At 43.9% G+C, this 20796-nt stretch overlaps 1 protein-coding gene across 1 annotated transcript; it reads left to right on the plus strand.

Annotated features, from left to right (window-relative positions):
- Positions 1 to 5049: 5049 nt before the first annotated feature.
- LOC136767362 (serine protease FAM111A-like) lies at positions 5050 to 6915 on the plus strand. The gene has a single exon (XM_066721130.1). The coding sequence runs from the start codon at positions 5084 to 5086 to the stop codon at positions 6455 to 6457; it is 1374 nt and encodes a 457-aa protein (XP_066577227.1). The 5' UTR covers positions 5050 to 5083; the 3' UTR covers positions 6458 to 6915.
- Positions 6916 to 20796: the final 13881 nt, after the last annotated feature.

A 20796-nucleotide genomic window follows, 5' to 3' on the forward strand; every position in this document is an offset into this window, starting at 1 on the left:
GATACCTGACACTCAATACGAGTGACACCTGACACCTGACTCCTGACACACAATACGAGTGACACCTGACACACAATACGAGTGACTCCTGCCACACAATACGAGTTACACCTGATACCTGACACTCAATACGAGTGACACCTGACTCCTGACACACAATACGAGTGACACCTGACTCCTGACACCTGACTCCTGACACCTGACTCCTGACACACAATACGAGTGACACCTGATACTTGACACACAATACGAGTGACACCTGATACCTGACACTCAATACGAGTGACACCTGCCTCCTGACACACAATACGAGTTACACCTGACTCCTGTCACACAATACGAGTGACACCTGACTCCTGTCACACAATACGAGTGACACCTGATACCTGACACACAATACGAGTGACACCTGACTCCTGAAACTCAATACGAGTGACACCTGATACCTGACACTCAATACGGGTGACACTTGACACACAATACGAGTGACACCTGACTCCTGTCACACAATACGAGTGACACCTGATACCTGACACACAATACGAGTGACACCTGATACCTGACACACAATACGAGTCACACTTGACACACAATACGAGTGACACCTGACACACAATACGAGTGACACCTGACTCCTGTCACACAATACGAGTGACACCTGATACCTGACACACAATATGACAGGATACAGGATACAGAAGTAACACAACGACTGCGTTCCTTCCTTCTCTTTATGAACAGAATAGCAAGTTATATTTAAGCATCTTTTACTTTCACAATACAGAAGTATATGTTCAGCGAACGTAAGGCAGGGTTTGTGTATCTCAGTGTTAAACGGTTCAGCATTATTAGCAAGTTGGAAAGTGTTCAGCTACATTTGCAAACCTGGCACATAGTTGTACCTGGAAAACGCCATCAAACGACGAGTGCGGAACAGTAGGTATCCCGAAATGATGGTGTGAAGACTAATATCGAGGTAGAGCTGCTTTTGTAGTTCATATATCAAATACAATCATTTGTATTTGGTAGGTTGATACAGTTTACACAGAGTGTTTTGTATTTTGTCATTTGTAATTAAATACATTGCCAGGTCTCGTTGGTCCAATTCCAGAATGTCAACCATAGCCTACTTTTACAACTGTATGTTCACCAAGGATTTAAGTATATATATATATATATATATATATATATTACAGCAGTAAGTCTACCTAGGAAACCCACCACCACCGTGCAGTGCAACTAACATGTTGTTAATCACTACATATTATAATTTAGTATAAAAGTATAAAACTGCAAGAGACAATATTTCAACTTGAATGCTATGTTATGATTGCATACATGAAATAAGAGAAATTGCAAAGTTTGAAATGTATTTTTTTGTTTATTTGAAGTTTAAAATAAACTAGGCAATTTTTAAATCTGTCCTCTGGGAAATTGTTATCAATATTCTTTCAAATAAGATTAAGACATTGCTTTTAAATGCATAGTTGTCCAAAGCTCTTGTTGTAGTATGTCGCACGACGGTAAATCACAGGTTCTTTTACCTTGGGTTCACAGTCTGCAACACGAAGACCAGAATGGGGACACTATTTTATTTGAAGAGTCCTTATAGGTTAAAAACTCTAAAACACATTTTAAAACAAAGATGAAATACTGTCCAGTAGTTAAAAGCCAAGGCAATCCAAAAAAGTTCTAATCCGCAACCCTGTCCAAAAGAAACTCAGTCTCTGCAGCTTCCAGAAGGTGGTCCAGTCCACTGCTAGAGCGATGTCTGTGGAGCTGGCTTGAATCCAGGTATAGATGTGCTCTCCAAACTCACAGTCCAAAAGTGCATCCAGTGTTCATGGAGAGCTGAAAGTTTACAAGTTTACAACAAGTATAGCAGCAGCCAGGAGATGCATACAAAAGATAAAAAGTAAAGTTAAAATAAACCTGTCCTCTCCTGTCGTTTCAGTGGAACGAGCCCTTTTTAAAAGCTACCGCAGCTGTCAGTAATTAGGCTCTATTAAAAGACGTGAGCATGCTTGCAATGCAATGCAGTAGTCAATACCCATTAGCTATATAATCAGTGAAATCAATCAATAAACACACTCCATAAAAAACCCAAATCATAAGTGTATGAATCACAAAATCAAGTGTCAAAAATTAAGAAATCGAACAAGCATGTGTTCAATTTATATAAACAAATACATCTAATGAATATAAAGACTGAGATCTTCACGTCTGAGATCCTAGTTTGTTTACTTCAGGCTCACTAAATGTGTGAAAAACACAGGACTAAGAATAAGTATTGAACTCCAGACATTGTGTTATTATTCAGTGTGTTTGCATTTCTCTAAATATTGCATATAAAACTGTGTCCTGCTAACTGACAGCCGCCTGTTGAGCGGTTTGACAGCAGAGCTCTGACCGAGGATCAGCGCCGTGAACTTCAATCCACACAGACACACACTCGCACACATTCAGCATTTCTGTCATTGAATTGCACAGCTTGTCCATAACACGCACACCACTTTATATACACACGGGGGTTCAAAGAGGGTCGCACATTACAACATAGCAATGCCAGTGTAATAACGGTGCCGGATCGATTCCTGGTTGCCCGCTGCGATGGCGATAGCCAGCAACTCTGTGACATTTGTGTATGTACTTTCTCCTCTCAGGCATCTTTTGAAATTGAATCCTGACCAATTCTAGGCCGCCCTCTGTAATCAGTAAACATGGTGAGTATTGACCTGTTTTAACCCCCACCCCCCGACACCCAAACACTTTTTTTCCCCCGATCTTTCCCACTATTTGGAAAGACATATGTTTAGTGGTTTACACATTTTTGCCCCAGACTCAGTCATAGTCAGCAGCACCCCATCATGTGTACCTGAACCCTGGCAGGGCCTCTGTTGACTGACAGGTAGGTGTAACTAACCAGGGGATCAAACTTTGTCAAAATGAGCCTCCCTGAGCAATGACCAAAAATGACTGCGCAAAATCATGAATGAAAAGGTAGGGATTTGGTCAATATAGAGATCAGTACGAGTTGCAGAAACCGCAGAAATGGAAACAGCTCAAATAAAAATGTACAACCATTTCAGAAACATGACACAAACCAAAGATATAGATTAATTCCGTATAATATTCATTATTCCTGCCTTATCAGGGGGAGGGGTGTGTTTGTTTCCTCGATGCACAAAGTAGTGGGATCCGGGGTGACAATTTAGACAGGAAGAGACAGAAAGCCGGAAGCGATCTTTTGTTTTCATTGTAATTCAAGCTGAGAAGCCGCTCCATGTAAAGCCAAGGATTAAATACATTTCGTCATATTTTTGCGTCTTGCTGGCACCTCCGCTGCTGCCCTCACTCTGCTTGTTTTGAACGCTTTTCTCCCTTTCTCACGAAACAATACATTTCTCACAACTACTTCTCTTTGCACATTTGGCAGAGAAACTACACAACGTACATATAATACTACCACCTACTAATAATAATAATTTATGTAGAAGCGCCTTTCAGGATACCCAAGGACACTGTACACAAGTTGCTTTGGAAAAGGAGAATGTTAAGAAATGGCTTTTGTTTTTAACTATTTGAGTTATTTTAGAACATAATATGTTTAGTATATATGTATGAATCATCTACAGTTATTTGTATTGAACTGTAACTAGCTCGAGCCTTCCTTGACACACTCCTGCACCCCCCTTGGATGGCGGACCCCACAGTTTGACCTAGACCAACACAAGCTACATGTTCCAAATCCCATTTACTGGTTTTAGCTTCCTAGCTACTGTGCTGACTTGATCATTGATGCTGCAGAACTAGGAAGCAGAGTTATAGCACAGATTAAAACCTCTAGACCAAAAGACCAAACCTCTAGCACATCCTATTCAAGGTAAAAGTCGCTACAGATGCAAATACACAGCCACCATGTTATAATAAAACGCTATTTGGTGGCAGGTAAGTTGAACTTGGACTGTCCAGTTAAAGTAACGAGAGAGGGAAAGAAAAACATACAGCCAGCTGTCCGGTTTAGCTAAACGATGAATGTCATTGTCATGAAAACAGTTAGTATGCAAGCTACTACTGTGCAGCAATACAAACGAGCCATAATCAACTAATATTACAATACCTTTCTCTCGTGCTTGTTTTTCTTAAGTTTGTTTTTTCACTCTTGTGTTCCAGATTAGTGCGTTCTTGGTCTTTTTTCTGACATTATAATTTGGTTGCATTGCAATCCTAAAATATTTATTTGTTCTTTTGTTTCTGCTATACCCAACGCATAGCAAAACCAGATTGATGGCAGGTTTCTAGAGCATAACTTATGAGTCCACGATCAAACATAAAAGCCAATATGAAAACTGATTTCAACTGTTTAACCGTCTTTTCCTAGGCCTCTGGAGAAGGACTACCAAGAAATAAAGTTATTAAGGAAGAGATCATGGTAAGACTGCCACTTATTTGCCATTCAGCATCAGATATACAGCACTGCCTTCGTACAGCACTGGAATCGGTTATCGATCAATTGTGGAATCTAGTTCTCATGAATAGCCATTTGTAATTCTATAAACGTGTGTAAAAGATGAAAGTACCATTAATTGTGTGATAAACAGTGATGAGAAATCACCAAATATCATTTTCAAGTGAGCAAAGGAAAACAAAAGCGCTTGACAGCATTAAAGGCAAATGCAGCTTAAATATGAAAAGTGACATCTGGGCTGTAATAAAGGTTATCGTTGATCCCCATGCAGCAGCACTTCAGTTGTGAACTTGATGGACCAACCTGAAGTGCCATTTAATTTCAACCAGTCCGCTGACACATCTGTACTTCGATTTTTGTGCTATTTTTGTTTTTAATTCCTCGTCTCATTGTTGATTTGTTTATACAGCCTTCAGATGATGAACATATAGAATTCTCCTTTTCCTATATTGGAGATCATGATGAAAAAAAAGAAATCTTCACTGATTCCTCCAGAAGAAAACGAAAACATCCACAAACCGGTCAGCCGTGAAAGATATCGCCAATCAAAGGAGAAGAAAGTCATCAGGTTTTACGTCCAGTCCAAGGGTCAGACCATAGGGTTTGCCTTCCGTGATGTGCTCTATTGTAAAAAGGTTAGAAGGACAAACGGATCTGTGTGTGTTTGGCTTAGCAGGGGAGCCCATCGAAGATGCACTGAGGGCAGATGGGCGCTTCAATCCAGCGGCTACGTCCGAGTCCAATTACTTAGTGCTTAAACATGAATCCGAAAAATACCAACTTCAATTCAACCTACCAGTGAATACCTTAGAGGATAAATCATATTATATTGAGCTTCAGAAACCCAGCACACCGGGTCAGGGGGGTATAAGAATGAGCAGTGCTCCTCAAGGACAGTCCGGTCAGTCAGCTGAAGCCCTGAGCAGCACAACAAGCACGGCGTCCGGACGCACACCGGGAATGTGTTTTGAACAGAGGCAAAAGGCAGTTGTCAAGTGTCTTAAACATTTGTTCAATACAGGAAAGAATCCTGTCCCATACCTCAAAGAACACTATAGGAAAATTAGAGACACTGGCATCCCGACCAAGGATCTGCCTGAGATCACCCGTCTGAGTCAGAACGTTGGGAAGATACGAGATGAAAAGACTTCGTATGGGACGTGCTTTCTGCTGAAGAATGGGTTTATATTGACCTGCTGGCATGTGGTTGAATCCTTTTGGAAAGAAAATGCATTAAAGTCAGACGATGTTGTCACAGCCGCAGAATTGATGCAGGTGACCTTTGAAAACGAGGAGGTTCTCAAACTCCGAGTTGAACCTTGTTTTCAGGTGCAGAGCCGGGAGCTGGACTTTGTCTTATTGAGATTGAAGGATCCAGTTGCTCTGGCAGGTCTGTGTCCTGTAATCAGCGACAATCCTGGTGAAGGGCCCGTTTACATCATTGGTCACCCAGCACGCGGGCCACGCCAACTTGATTGTTGCCCAGTTATAGTAGATATGGATAAGGATATAGCTGTGGGCAGTCGTATCAGGAGTGAAGCGTCACAGACAGCAGAGCCAGAAGCACTAGCTTCATTCGTAATGTTCATTTCTCAGGACATCTTGTCAGTCAGTGACCAGCACAAACTGAGTTATGCCACCTGCTTTTTCGAAGGTGCTTCGGGAAGCCCAGTCTTTAACAGAAAGCTGGAGTTAGTGGCCATGCACACTGGGGGAAGTCAAAGTTTTACCATTGAGCATGGGACTAGGATGAGTAGTTTATTCAGTGCAAATGTAATGACATTTGGCAGCTGTTGGACTCACGAATTGCAATGGATACATCTCCTGCCTGATGCGTGTAGGACCCGTATCAGTGCTTGGATTGATAAATGCGATGTACTCAAGACGTCTGTTCAGACGGTGGTTGTCACTGAGCAGTTTATTCTCCTCAGCACTGCTGTCATTTTGCACTTTTGCACATATAACCGTTTCCTCTTGCTGCTTACATAGCTAGTACTCCTGTTGTTTATTTGCGCTTTCTCCTGTGCCCCCTAGCTCAGTCCCACCCATCACTGCACTTGTCACTAATTGAACTAGGATGTATGCGCTGTATTTGACATGAACTGTTTATTTGAACTCGTGCGCTTCTGTCATTTTTAAACTGGTGTCGTAAGTCAGTCGCCCTGGAGAATGGCGTCTGCCAAGAACTCGGCTCAAAAGAGAAGAACTCGCAGTTACAGATTGTGTCCACATGAAGTCTCCACAGCGTTGGTCAGGAAAGCATCGTGTTCTGTTGCTTCTCTTTGAAATGGTTTGATGATGTGTTTAGTCCTGGAGGTCCCTGATCATTCAGCTTCTGTGGCAAAATGTGTCCATTTCCAGGCTGTGAACTATTACAGGAAAAACAAACTTGTGCTCTTTGCACTGAAATTGTAAAATTGTACAATAAAAGTCTTACGAGTTCCTTCTGTAGGGTCTTGTGTGTGTTTTGTTCTGTCTGTAAGTCCCATGATGTTGGTCTTTAACATTACTGTTCCACTGTACTACTACTACATTACTGTTCCACTGTACTACTACTACATTACTGTTACACTGTACTACTACTACATTACTGTTCCACTGTACTACTACTACATTACTGTTACACTGTACTACTACTTCATTACCATTACACTGTACTACTACAACATTACTGTTACACTGTACTACTACTACATTACTGTTCCACTGTACTACTACTAAATTACTGTTACACTGTACTACTACTAAATTACCGTTACACTGTATTACTACTTCATTACCATTACACTGTACTACTACTACATTACTGTTACACTGTACTACTACTACATTACCATTACACTGTACTACTACTACATTACCGTTACCCTGTACTACTACTACATTAGTTACACTGTACTACTACTACATTACTGTTACACTGTACTACTACTACATTACCATTACACTGTACTACTACTACATTACTGTTACACTGTACTACTACTACATTACCATTACACTGTACTACTACTACATTAGTGTTCCACTGTACTACTACTACATTACTGTTCCACTGTACTACTACTAAATTACCGTTACACTGTATTACTACTTCATTACCATTACACTGTACTACTATTTCATTACCGTTACACTGTACTACTACTACATTACTGTTACACTGTACTACTACTACATTACCGTTACACTAGACAACTACTACATTACTGTTACACTGTACTACTACTACATTACCGTTACACTGTACTACTACTACATTACCGTTACACTGTACTACTACTACATTACTGTTACACTGTACTACTACTACATTACCATTACACTGTACTACTACTACATTACCGTTACACTGTACTACTACTACATTACTGTTACACTGTACTACTACTACATTACCATTACACTGTACTACTACTACATTACTGTTACACTGTACTACTACTACATTACCATTACACTGTACTACTACTACATTACTGTTCCACTGTACTACTACTAAATTACCGTTACACTGTATTACTACTTCATTACCATTACACTGTACTACTATTTCATTACCATTACACTGTACTACTACTACATTACTGTTACACTGTACTACTACTACATTACCATTACACTGTACTACTACTAAATTACTGTTACACTGTACTACTACTAAATTACCGTTACACTGTACTACTACTTCATTACCATTACACTGTACTACTATTTCATTACCATTACACTGTACTACTACTACATTACTGTTACACTGTACTACTACTACATTACCGTTACACTAGGCAACTACTACATTACTGTTACACTGTACTACTACTACATTACTGTTCCACTGTACTACTACTACATTACTGTTACACTGCACTACTACTAAATTACCGTTACACTGTATTACTACTTCATTACCATTACACTGTACTACTACTACATTACTGTTCCACTGTACTACTACTACATTACTGTTACACAGTACTACTACTACATTACCGTTACACTAGACAACTACTACATTACTGTTACACTGTACTACTACTACATTACTGTTACACTGCACTACTACTAAATTACCGTTACACTGTATTACTACTTCATTACCATTACACTGTACTACTACTACATTACTGTTCCACTGTACTACTACTACATTACTGTTACACTGTACTACTACTACATTACCGTTACACTAGGCAACTACTACATTACTGTTCCACTGTACTACTACTACATTACTGTTACACTGCACTACTACTAAATTACCGTTACACTGTATTACTACTTCATTACCATTACACTGTACTACTACTACATTACTGTTCCACTGTACTACTACTACATTACTGTTCCACTGTACTACTACTACATTACTGTTACAATGTACTACTACTACATTACCATTACACTAGACTACTACTACATTACTGTTACACTAGACTACTACTACATTACTGTTCCACTGTACTACTACTACATTGCTGTTCCACTGTACTACTACTACATTACTGTTACACTAGACTACTACTACATTACGGTTACACTGTACTACTACTACATTACTGTTACAATAGACTACTACTACATTACCATTACACTGTACTACTACAACATTACTGTAACACTGTACTACTACTACATTACTGTTACACTGTACTACTACTTCATTACCATTACACTGTACTACTACTACATTACGGTTACACTGTACTACTACTACATTACTGTTACAGTAGACTACTACTACATTACTGTTCCACTGTACTACTACTACATTGCTGTTCCACTGTACTACTACTACATACCTGTTCCACTGTACTACTACTACATTACTGTTCCACTGTACTACTACTACATTACCATTACACTGTACTACTACTGCATTACTATTTATTATTGAATTATGATCTGTATTCCAGTGAGTAAGGAACAATGTAGTTTTTTACTTGGGCAAAACTTTACTACTGAAGTATTATTGATTATTCATTCTTCTGGTGATATCGTTATCAGTCCGCTTTCTCTCTCACTCTTTCATCTGACGGTGCCTTGGTGCCACGGGATTTCCTTTTTATTTTTCTCTCGCTTCAGGCCTCATGGCGGTAATTCTGTCCATTATCTGCGTCCGGCCTCAGATACAGAAGCTGCTTCCCTACCCGTAAATGGAGAATAACTAAATAAATAGAAATGGGAGTTGGGTAATAATCTCACCCCAGGGTGACCCAGAGACCACGCGGTGTGGGAGGAGTAACTGTCAATCATATTGTTTGCAGCCAATCACTTTGCACCTCACTGCCTGCATAGATAATGAAGGTCTGTAAACTGAAAGTGCATAATAAACACATATCTAATGGCCATTAAGTTACTTTATAGCTTTAGTAGCTCCTCGCGTGATTGTGTGTTTGTTATAAACACAACACAGACTTGAATAATCAGTAGTGCATCTCTAAAAGGTATGGGATGACAGGAATATCAAAATAATGTATTTTTAATTATAATATCTGTATCTGTCTCTATAGAAATTATTCTCCTTTCTGGCCTTTGTACTGACGTTTCCCAGACTGGCTTCTGGTTTGCATCTAAAAACCACAGACAGCGCGTCGCTCTCCCGGTTTATTCCCACATAAATGATGTGAACAATAACCGCTGTGAATGGATACAGGAGGAACCCAGCGAGAGACTGTCGGCCCAAGCAGAGGAGAGGCCTGAAGGGCAAAGCAAGATGTTTCTCTGCTAAAATGTTTTCACATTTATCAATTCCCATAAGGAGGTGGAGAAACATTCTGCATTAAAAAAACAAATGCAACTTCGGCTTAAACACAGGGGAGTGATCTGATCACGTTATTGAACCGATACGAGGACACGGCAGGTCAATACTAGTGTTCCTACAACAGCTGAGGTGGGGGGAATCAGTCATTGAATAAAATGCACTTTTCTTTGTTTCTTGGCAGATGTGTGGCGCCGTGGTGGGTTGGACCCGGTACCGGGGATCTCAGGCGGGGGTTTAGTAACCACAGAGGCAGCTTTTTGGTTTTTGGGGATTTATTGCAGAAAGTGCATAAAACAAAAGGACAAACAAAACTTAAACCCAAAAACCAAACCCTACACAGGTGCAAACACACAACTAATAATGATAATGATGATGATGATGATAGTTCTTAATTAATGGAATTAAACACTGCTTTTCAAAGACTCAAATAATTTATATTATTTTTCCTTTTCTTTGGTTTACATTTAAACTGAACAGAAATGACAAAACCACTACAGACTAAAACACTTGACAGGAGAGGGGTGTGAACTGAACAACATACAGCAGGGTGTGGGTTTGGGCTTGGGGGGTACTGATTGGCCTGGTTGGAGAGGTGGGATTTTAGGAGGGACTGAAAGGGGAAAGGAGTCACGGATGCTGGAGGGAGGCAGTTCCAGGGCAGAGGGGCGACCGAGGCTCTGTGGTTAGGAGCGAGGGATGAGCAGGTGTCCAGTGGAGCTCCGGGAGGACAGGCCTGATGTGCTGCTAGCAGAAATCTGCCATGTAATCAAAGTCCTTAAAGAGCTCCTGCTCCCGGGCGGTGACGACCCGGCGCTTGGGGATCCGAGTCAGGATGTCGGCAGCGAGGGTCTGGGAGACCTCGGGAGCTCTGACGGGGGGCAAGACCGGAGCAGGTACTGTCTGTGCACGGAGAGCTCGCCAGTCCACATCCTGCCAGGAGAGAGAAGAACAGGGCGGTCAGGAGGACGCGGTGCCGGTAAACGAGCGGCACGCCTTCCTGTGAGGCGGCGGGCGTGAGGCGGATGCGGCCCCACGTACTCTGAAGAAGGGCTGCAGCTTGACCACCTCCGCGTCTCGCTTGCAGTTCCCGAGGCGCCTCCTGGGGTCTTTGCTCAGCAGCTGCAGAGTAAGACAAGTTACAAGTTAAGATGGCGTTACTCTCCGTCAATGGGCTCCAAACACGACGCTCAAGACGAGGCGAAGACTGGTCACAAGAACACACGGCCCTGGCGCACACACCTTTCTCAGGAGGGACACGGCCTCAGCTGACAGGAAGGCAGGATACTTCACTTCCTGGTGAATGATGTGTCTGAACAGCTGCTTCCTACACTTCCCAGTGAAGGGACGCTACGGGCACAAGGACACGGAGAGGAGAGCGCGTTATTAAAGGGTCACCGCAGACTGAACCGCTGAATATCTGCCTCCTGAAACAGCTGTGGCTCGCGAAGAATAACTGAAGAACACTCACCTGGCCCACCATCATCTGAAACCCGAGGACCCCCAGCGCCCACCAGTCGACGGACCTCGTGTAGGGCAGCTTCTTCAGCATCTCCGGAGCGTAAAACGCTGGGGTGCCGCACAGCGTCCAGGTCCGGTCTCTGAAGCCCATCCCTGGCAAGACAGAGTTGGGGGGAAACACATTGTGGTGAAATGTGAATTCTACACAAAGTGCTGAACTAGGAAAGCAAGACTACTGTTTGGGTTTTAACGTACCTTCCTTACACAGACCGAAGTCTGTGATCTTGATGTAGCCCCTGGAGTCCATCAAAAGATTTTGCAACTTCAAATCCCTGAAATACAAATAGAGTAGAATCACTTGCACTGCAGAGCAGAGAGAGGACTGGCCAGGAGCACAAGACCTCATCCTGTCAGCCATTAAAGGACACGCGTCTCTCACTGGACACTCGGGTCCTCGTCTACTGACTGAGGACTTGGCTTCTACTGTGAGGTCCGAACTCAGATGATAGATGTTCTCCTCTCTGTATGTCGTAAAGATCGCTGACGGGTGATTACTTACCGGTGTGCAATCTTGCGGCAGTGCAAGAACTGCACGCCCAGCACCACACAGGCCAGAGTGAACCTGATCGGGAGACGAGAGAAACGAGAGCACCGTTCACATATCCGCATGTTATCACATCATTTCAATCTATGACATCATCACCGCGGGCAGAGCGAGCTGATCTTCTGAGACGGACGCTCCTGCACAAGTCACACATCTCAGTCTCACTTACACAGCGCGGGGCTCCGGGAACCGGTCACCATTGGACTTGAAGCTCAGGTCCCCCCCTGCAGCGAAATCCAGCACGAAGAACGCACGGTCCCTCGTGTGGAAGCTGGCGAAGAAGTGCACCAGGAACGGGTGCTGTGCCCGGCTTACTGTCTGCAGGATCGTCTTCTCCTTCAGGATGCTGAAGAGAGAAGATGGACAGCGTGTGGAGATTAAGAGACGGCTCCTGTGGAGCAGACACAATGGCGGCTATCCTGCAGAGCAATAGTAACGGGAGGCCTTGCTAATGCAGTAAATTGGTGTGTGGCAATTAAAACTTGACTGGTTTATTTCATTGCTCTGCTTTCAAACCCAGAACCCACTAGAACCAACATGAAGCCATACCTCTGAACTTTACTGCCTGCTTTCTTGAGGGCCTTGATGGCGAACTTCTGTCCAGTGTCCCTCAACTCCGCCAGCAGCACCTATCGGACCAAGACAGATTGAAGATGGTCAAACTGCACTGTCAGCCCCAGGATCGACATCCACAACCCGAGCATCTACTCACACGACCGCACTGATGGTACGATCTCAGACTCTGGTTTCGTTCGAGGTTACGAAGTGGGAGTCGTTTTAAAAGCGTCCAAGAATATTTTTTAGGAAAACTGGGGCCGAGCAAATTTCTCTTCTCCACGTTGTCTGTTGAATTACTGATGGATTGAAGCTGCCCCACATCATGACCACAATGACTCGCATTCCTGGGATTTACCTTTCCGAACCCTCCACGGCCGAGCACAGCCACACACTGGAAAGACTTCAGACCAGGACGACGGTCCTGCTGCCCCTTGCAGCCGCAGCGCGAGACTGAGGGGCTGTCATCCTCCGTGGTGTTGCTCTCCGTGCTGGACGAGACAGTGGTTGAACCATTGTCCTCACTGGGGAGGCTGCCCGCACTGGAGAGGGCGATGGGGCCATCTTCCTCACTGGGGAGGCTGCCCGCACTGGAGAGGGTGATGGGGCCGTATTCTTCAGTGGGGGGCCTGCCCGAGCTGAAGAGGGCGATGGGGCCAACTTCCTCACTGGGGGGGCTGTCCGAGCTGAAGAGGGTGATGGGGCCGTATCCTTCAGTGGAAGACCTGTCCAAGCTGGAGAGGGTGATGGGGCCGTATTCTTCAGTGGGGGGCCTGCCCGAGCTGAAGAGGGCGATGGGGCCAACTTCCTCACTGGGGGGGCTGTCCGAACTGAAGAGGGTGATGGGGCCGTATCCTTCAGTGGAAGACCTGTCCGAGCTGGAGAGGGTGATGGGGCCGTATTCTTCAGTGGGGGGCCTGCCCGAGCTGAAGACGGCGGTGGGGCCGTATTCTTCAGTGGGGGGCCTGCCCGAGCTGGAGAGGGCGGTGGGAGGCTCTTCCTCAGGGGCCTGGCTGGCGTCATCATTATTTTTACGTGACTTGAGCCACCACAAGCCCAAGAGCACCAGTGCCACAGGCAACATGAATGGTGTGATTTTCTGAAACCCCATCTCCTCTGGGCACTAGCAGCTACACCGGTTGGGCAAAAGGAGATTTAGAAACAGGTCACTTCAAATTCAAATCTGTTTCCCCATAACAGGTCCTTTATGATGAATGAGTCCTAGAAACACTGATCTAGACCAGTGGCAGGGGCTGGCTGGGGGGGGTGGGGGTTAGAAAATAAACTACATTTTTATTTTTATTTAATAATAAAGTGGAAAAAATAACTAACCACTGAACTTTAAAACCATAACCACTCGTTGGGATATTCACTTTGATATAAGATTATATAAACACATCTTGCTCTCACCCCATCCCATCCCCGCTGAAAACAAACACGTATCCAGCTCGTGGTCAAGTACTAATTAGACAGTTATTGGGGTGGGGGGGTACACCCATGACTGTGAGGTCTGACATGAATTCCAGGTTGCAGTACATTTTGAAAAGCCCTGTAGTCACACACTGGTGTGAAAGAGCGAGTCGGGGCCATGGGAAACACACTACCGAATTCAGGAGTCTGCTAACTTACTAAACTAAACTTACTAAAGGTCTTCTAACTCGGCGAATCCCCCTCTCTCTCTCTCTCTCTCTCTCTCTCTCTCTCTCTCTCTCTCTCTACAGGTGTAGTGGAGAGTCCAATGCCACAGGCTCCCGTCTGTCTCTCTCTCTGTCTGTCTGTCTGTCACTCCTCCACTCGTGCTGATCGAACAAACAGAAACTCGACAAACAAATACAGTACGTGACTGGTTTGTCTAGGTGGCGTTGGCGAAGTTTAAACAATGTCAAGCGACGTCCACAGTCTACTCTGCACGGTCAGCTCAGCAACTGAAGGCTTTCCATAAGAACAGCCGCTAAGTGCTGGGGAACCACTGTGACGTCATAACTGCGAGAGAGCGCCCTGCTGCTTGATGTAACGCTTCTCCGAGCATCACATGACCTCCGTTGACCCCTGTCACAGGTGAGATAGTGACCACCTGAACCCCCTCCACTAGGGCAGCCCTGGTTTTAGTATAGATGGGGACCCTCAGACACTGCTTCCCCCAGAGCCCCGCACAGGATGCACCAAACTTTATTTAAAAAGAGACGCACAGGACCAATGCCTTGCGTTGCGATGAAACCAGCACAAGTGTAATGCACTGATTAATAAACGCGAGCGTTGTTCGTGCACCCACGGTTCCCTATAAGAAACCAAACAAGAAACCCCCCACCCCACCTAAAAGTGCTGTTAAGAGCCCGACAATAAGCATGACAGCCCTGATCACACAGCCCTTCACCCGCTCTGTCCACACAGCCGGACACAGATCAGCCCATCAGTCCCTGCTGGCCATCGCGCTGCTCCCGGGTCAGACAGTCCAACCGGCAGCTCCTGTGAGCCGGGGAGGACGGGCAGCAAACCCAGCCCAGCGGCCATAGCAGCCCGGCCTCCAGCCCACAGCGGCGTCCATGCACAGCTGCTCCCGCATCATCTCTTTCCCGCACCCATCACCCGCACCCATCTGCTCAGCGGACAAATTAGCCTAGAACGGCGACTGGCCGGCAGATAGAAGAAACCGCTCACACGAATACAATACCTCCCTGATTCAGTTTCACTGCGGTTGCTTTACTTATTGCAAGTATGCAGGGGGTCGGTCTCTTATGGACTCATGAGGTCCTTGTTCAGAGACCCATTCTAAATGTTCTAATGAGTAAAGTTTAGGCAAAACAGAGTATGGTATATGAATTGGGCATTATCATGTACAGCTTACAATGTAAATGGTTGATTTTGTCTTAAAACAGGATAACCTCACATACGAAATTAAATGTATATGAAAATAATTCGAAGTGGTTGGTAACTCTAAAATACTGTATTTCTTTAAGTGGTGAGTTTGCTTTTTCTACTATATATCCCGATGCCTGGCAGGCTGGTATAGAGTGGTGATGTGAATGGCAGGCTGGTATATAGTGGTGGTGATGTGAATGGCAGGCTGGTATAGAGTGGTGATGTGCCTGGCAGGCTGGTATATAGTGGTGATGTGAATGGCAGGCTGGTATAGAGTGGTGATGTGCCTGGCAGGCTGGTATATAGTGGTGATGTGACAAGCAGGCTGGTATATAGTGGTGGTGATGTGCCTGGCAGGCTGGTATATAGTGGTGGTGATGTGAATGGCAGGCTGGTATATAGTGGTGATGTGACAAGCAGGCTGGTATATAGTGGTGGTGATGTGAATGGCAGGCTGGTATATAGTGGTGGTGATGTGAATGGCAGGCTGGTATATAGTGGTGATCATGTGACTGGCAGGCTGGTATATAGTGGTGATGTGACTGGCAGGCTGGTATATAGTGGTGATGTGACTAACAGGCTGGTATATAGTGGTGATGTGACTGGCAGGCTGGTATATAGTGGTGATGTGACTGGCAGGCTGGTATATAGTGGTGATGTGACAAGCAGGCTGGTATATAGTGGTGGTGATGTGAATGGCAGGCTGGTATATAGTGGTGATGTGACAAGCAGGCTGGTATATAGTGGTGGTGATGTGAATGGCAGGCTGGTATATAGTGGTGGTGATGTGAATGGCAGGCTGGTATATAGTGGTGATGTGACTGGCAGGCTGGTATATAGTGGTGGTGATGTGAATGGCAGGCTGGTATATAGTGGTGGTGATGTGAATGGCAGGCTGGTATATAGTGGTGATGTGACTGGCAGGCTGGTATATAGTGGTGATGTGATTGGCAGGCTGGAATATAGTGGTGATGTGCCTGGCAGGCTGGTATATAGTGGTGATGATGTGACTGGCAGGCTGGTATATAGTGGTGATGATGTGACTGGCAGGCTGGTATATAGTGGTGATTTGACTGGCAGGCTGGTATATAGTGGTGATGTGACTGGCAGGCTGGTATATAGTGGTGATCATGTGACTTGCAGGCTGGTATATAGTGGTGATGTGATTGGCAGGCTGGTATATAGTGGTGATCATGTGACTGGCAGGCTGGTATATAGTGGTGATGTGAATGGCAGGCTGGTATATAGTGGTGATGATGTGACTGGCAGGCTGGTATATAGTGGTGATGTGACTGGCAGGCTGGTATATAGTGGTGATGTGACTGGCAGGCTGGTATATAGTGGTGATGTGACTGGCAGGCTGGTATATAGTGGTGATGATGTGCCTGGCAGGCTGGTATATAGTGGTGATGTGACTGGCAGGCTGGTATATAGTGGTGATCATGTGACTGGCAGGCTGGTATATAGTGGTGATGTGAATGGCAGGCTGGTATATAGTGGTGATGATGTGACTGGCAGGCTGGTATATAGTGGTGATGTGACTGGCAGGCTGGTATATAGTGGTGATGTGACTGGCAGGCTGGTATATAGTGGTGATGTGATTGGCAGGCTGGTATATAGTGGTGGCTGTTTTATTTTTGTTGGGTAGAGGACTTTCAGACTGGACTATTGTATAGTGGGTTTAGACCGCCAATTTTGTATATTCTCATCAATACCCTTTTCAAGGCTAATTTGTCCCCTGAGCCACCGATCTGGAGCTGAAACCACAGCACAGCCGCTCCGACTTACGACCTGCCGCAAGTCGGCTTCTGCCGTAAGTCGGAACGTTGTTGCTGTAACTGTCGTAATAAGTCGTGCAAATGTTATGTTGTATCCACAAGCTAGCCTGTATTGAAGCACATTTGCTGTACAGTATATGCGAATGGCATGAACACAGAGTAATGGACAAAAATGAATGTGAAACCGATACGATACAAAACAAGGTAATAAAACACAGGGGAAGAGAGCCGGGACGATGCACGTTGACCTGACCCTGTGTGCTGCTGCTGGCTTGCACATGCCGAGGGCCATTGTGGAGGAAGACGCAGAGGTAGAGGTGTGTTACAGACGTGTCGCATTATTTATCTCAGTTTTGAACATTTTGCTGCTGTGGTTTTGTGGGGGAGGGTCATGTGATAGCTATCCTACTGCCAGGTGGATCCATTAGTTGTCAGCTAATGATTTTTGATGTCATTGTATTTATTATATTCTTTTAATATGCACTGTGTAATACAGTCTTTTCAGTACTGAGTATGTTTGGTGTGTGTGTGTGTGTGTGTGTGTTTTTTTTTTTTACCTAAATTGTTATTAGCTATTGCTGTTATTTCAATGTGCACAGCGCACTATTTACATTTGTATTCATTTCTGAATCTATTTGTTCAACATGCACAGTGTATGTTAAGGTGCAATACATGTTCTGCGATGTGCACTATTCAAATGTCTTAGTTTTAGTTTGTCTCCGCCATAATGATGGGCTCCACTAAAATGTTTTATGGGGCCCCACAGTCAAATCTCACCTGTGGCCCCCTAAAGGCTAGGGCCGGCCCTGACTGTATACGATTCATGCCTCGGTTCCACTGGCGAAGCGTCTGTGCCATGCCGTGCCAGAGCTTTTTGTAAAACCAGGCCATTGTAGCAAGTCTGTCCTCTGTTGTGGGAGGAGCAGAGCGACTGTGGGTTTGAAACATAAGAAAGTGTCCAGTGGAGAGGAGGCCATTCGCCCCATCGTGCTCGTTTGGTGTCCATTAATAACTGAGTGATCAAGGATCCTATCCAGTCTGTTTTTGAATGTTCCCAAATTGTCTCTTCAGCCACATCGCTGGGGAGTTTGTTCAGATTGTGATGCCTCTCTGTGTGAAGAAGTGTCTCCTTTTTTCTGTCTTGAATGCCTTGAAGCCCAATTTCCATTTGTGTCCCCTGGTGCGTGTGTCCCTGCTGATCTGGAAAAGCTCCTCTGGTTTGATGTGGTCGATGCCTTTCATGATTTTGAGGACTTGGATCAAGTCCCCACGTAGTCTCCTCTGTTCCAGGGTGAAAAGGTTCAGTTCCTCAGTCTCTCCGTAGGACTTTCCCTTCAGACCTGGAATAAGTCTGGTTGCTCTCCTCTGAACTGCCTCTAGATCAGCGATATCTTTCTTAAAGTGTGGAGCCCAGAACTGTCCACAGTATCCAGATGAGCTCTAACTAGTGCTTCCCCACACTGTTTGGATGGAGACAGTGAGGCGTCCACATAGACTCCTAGGTCTTTCTCATGCGTTACTTCATCTAGTTCTATTCCTCCCATAGTGTCATTATAGTGGACATTTTTATCCACTATCATTTCCACTGTTTGTGCTTCATTTTAAAAACAAAGACAGAAAACGACACTACGAGCGATAGAGCCTGATGTGGAAATCAATAATAATATAAGACAAGCCTGCCAAGAGCTACATTTCTCATCAAAAGCCCGCTTTTTGTGACAGACACCTGAATAAAGAATGTACAACTTGTCCATGTTCTTGTCCATTGAACAACATGCCAGTTGATGACATGTCACACTACATCATTTATATTTTGAAGAGCAATGGTTTTCGACCCCTGTGGCTCTGAAGGTTTACAGAGCTCCCACCTGGCTCGTTCAAATTGAAATGAGAAGATCATGCATGCATATTTAACAAAAAATATCAATACATGTGTGAGCACCACAACAAATCCTGTTCAGTGTTGGAATCCATTTTATTTCTTCAAATTTGCCATAAAAACCAATTGTTACTTGCTAATGACAGTCTGAACAACTAGAAGAACGAGAGTCAACACGAGTGAAATAAAACCCTTTCACGTTTAATACTTCCATTCAAAAATGGCAATCCAAATATGCATTTCAGCACTTCTCAGGAGGTAAGCTGTGTGGAGGTAAATGCACCAACCGACTGGTCAGTAAATAGGAAAGTGCAATGTGTCTGTCATTTAAAAACAAAGCTTAAAAACGTATTTAATTCACCATCCAATTGTCTACATATGCTACATGCCATTTTATATGAGGGTCTGTTATGTCATCAATTTGGCACACCATGCCTGTTTTGTCTTCCAACCGAGCTCTCTGTTACTTCATTGAACCTCAGTTGAAGTAACAATCTGCTTAGATTTGACTTTTTTAATTGTGGAATAAGTTGTTATTGTTTATTAATAAGTTCTTTATACAATTCAGAACCTAACTTAAATCCCCTACTGTTTAAAAGGCTCTGATTTAGGAGATTTAGTTCAATTAAGGGTTCAATTAAGTAATTAAGAGCTCCAGAGGTAAAATGGATTCAGATGTGTGAGAGAGTACGTTGGTTTTCTGGGCTGTTCCTTAGATAAACTCCATAATTGTCCCAAATCCACCACTCCCTCGAAACACCAGAGTCATCGGGGAATGAACATGCACTCTTTTAGTGGTGGGAAAGTTTGATCTCTTCATGGCACCATCCCACACATTTCTTCAGTTTGTGTTGAGCCTCACAGTCACAACTTCTTCCACATGGATTGGAAATCTCACACCTAAAATAAAGGAAATTACTTTTGAGAAATGAACCAGCCATGAATCAAGTCACACATTACAGAGCTTTCTTCCCAAGCGAGAGAGGGGGAGTATTTAATTACTACATTTTTGCATATGAATGGACAATTGGATGAATAGTGTAGTGTTTAGAATGCATACACAAACATTACTAAAGATAAAATACATTGTAATCTGGCGCAACACATTTAAAATGTACAGTCACAAAGCAAATATTAATTTAGTTGTATTACATACATAATACATACATACATACATACATACATATTTTTTCCCCAATCAGGGGAAAATGAATAATGAACTTCTAGCTTATGTACAAAATTGTTTCAAATCTAACTAAAATCTCTAAAAAAAAAAGAAAACTAAAAAAACATTGTATACGTATTGTGCCAAGTTATAGCGGACGTTTACTGGTGTGAATGTGTCTTACGTGTTCACAGGGTTAATGAAAACTATAACACATTTAACTGTCATTTTCCATCATTTGGTCATGTCTGACTCACAGCTAATCA

Source organism: Amia ocellicauda, chromosome 14, assembly GCF_036373705.1.
Source record: "Amia ocellicauda isolate fAmiCal2 chromosome 14, fAmiCal2.hap1, whole genome shotgun sequence".
NCBI lineage: Eukaryota > Metazoa > Chordata > Actinopteri > Amiiformes > Amiidae > Amia > Amia ocellicauda.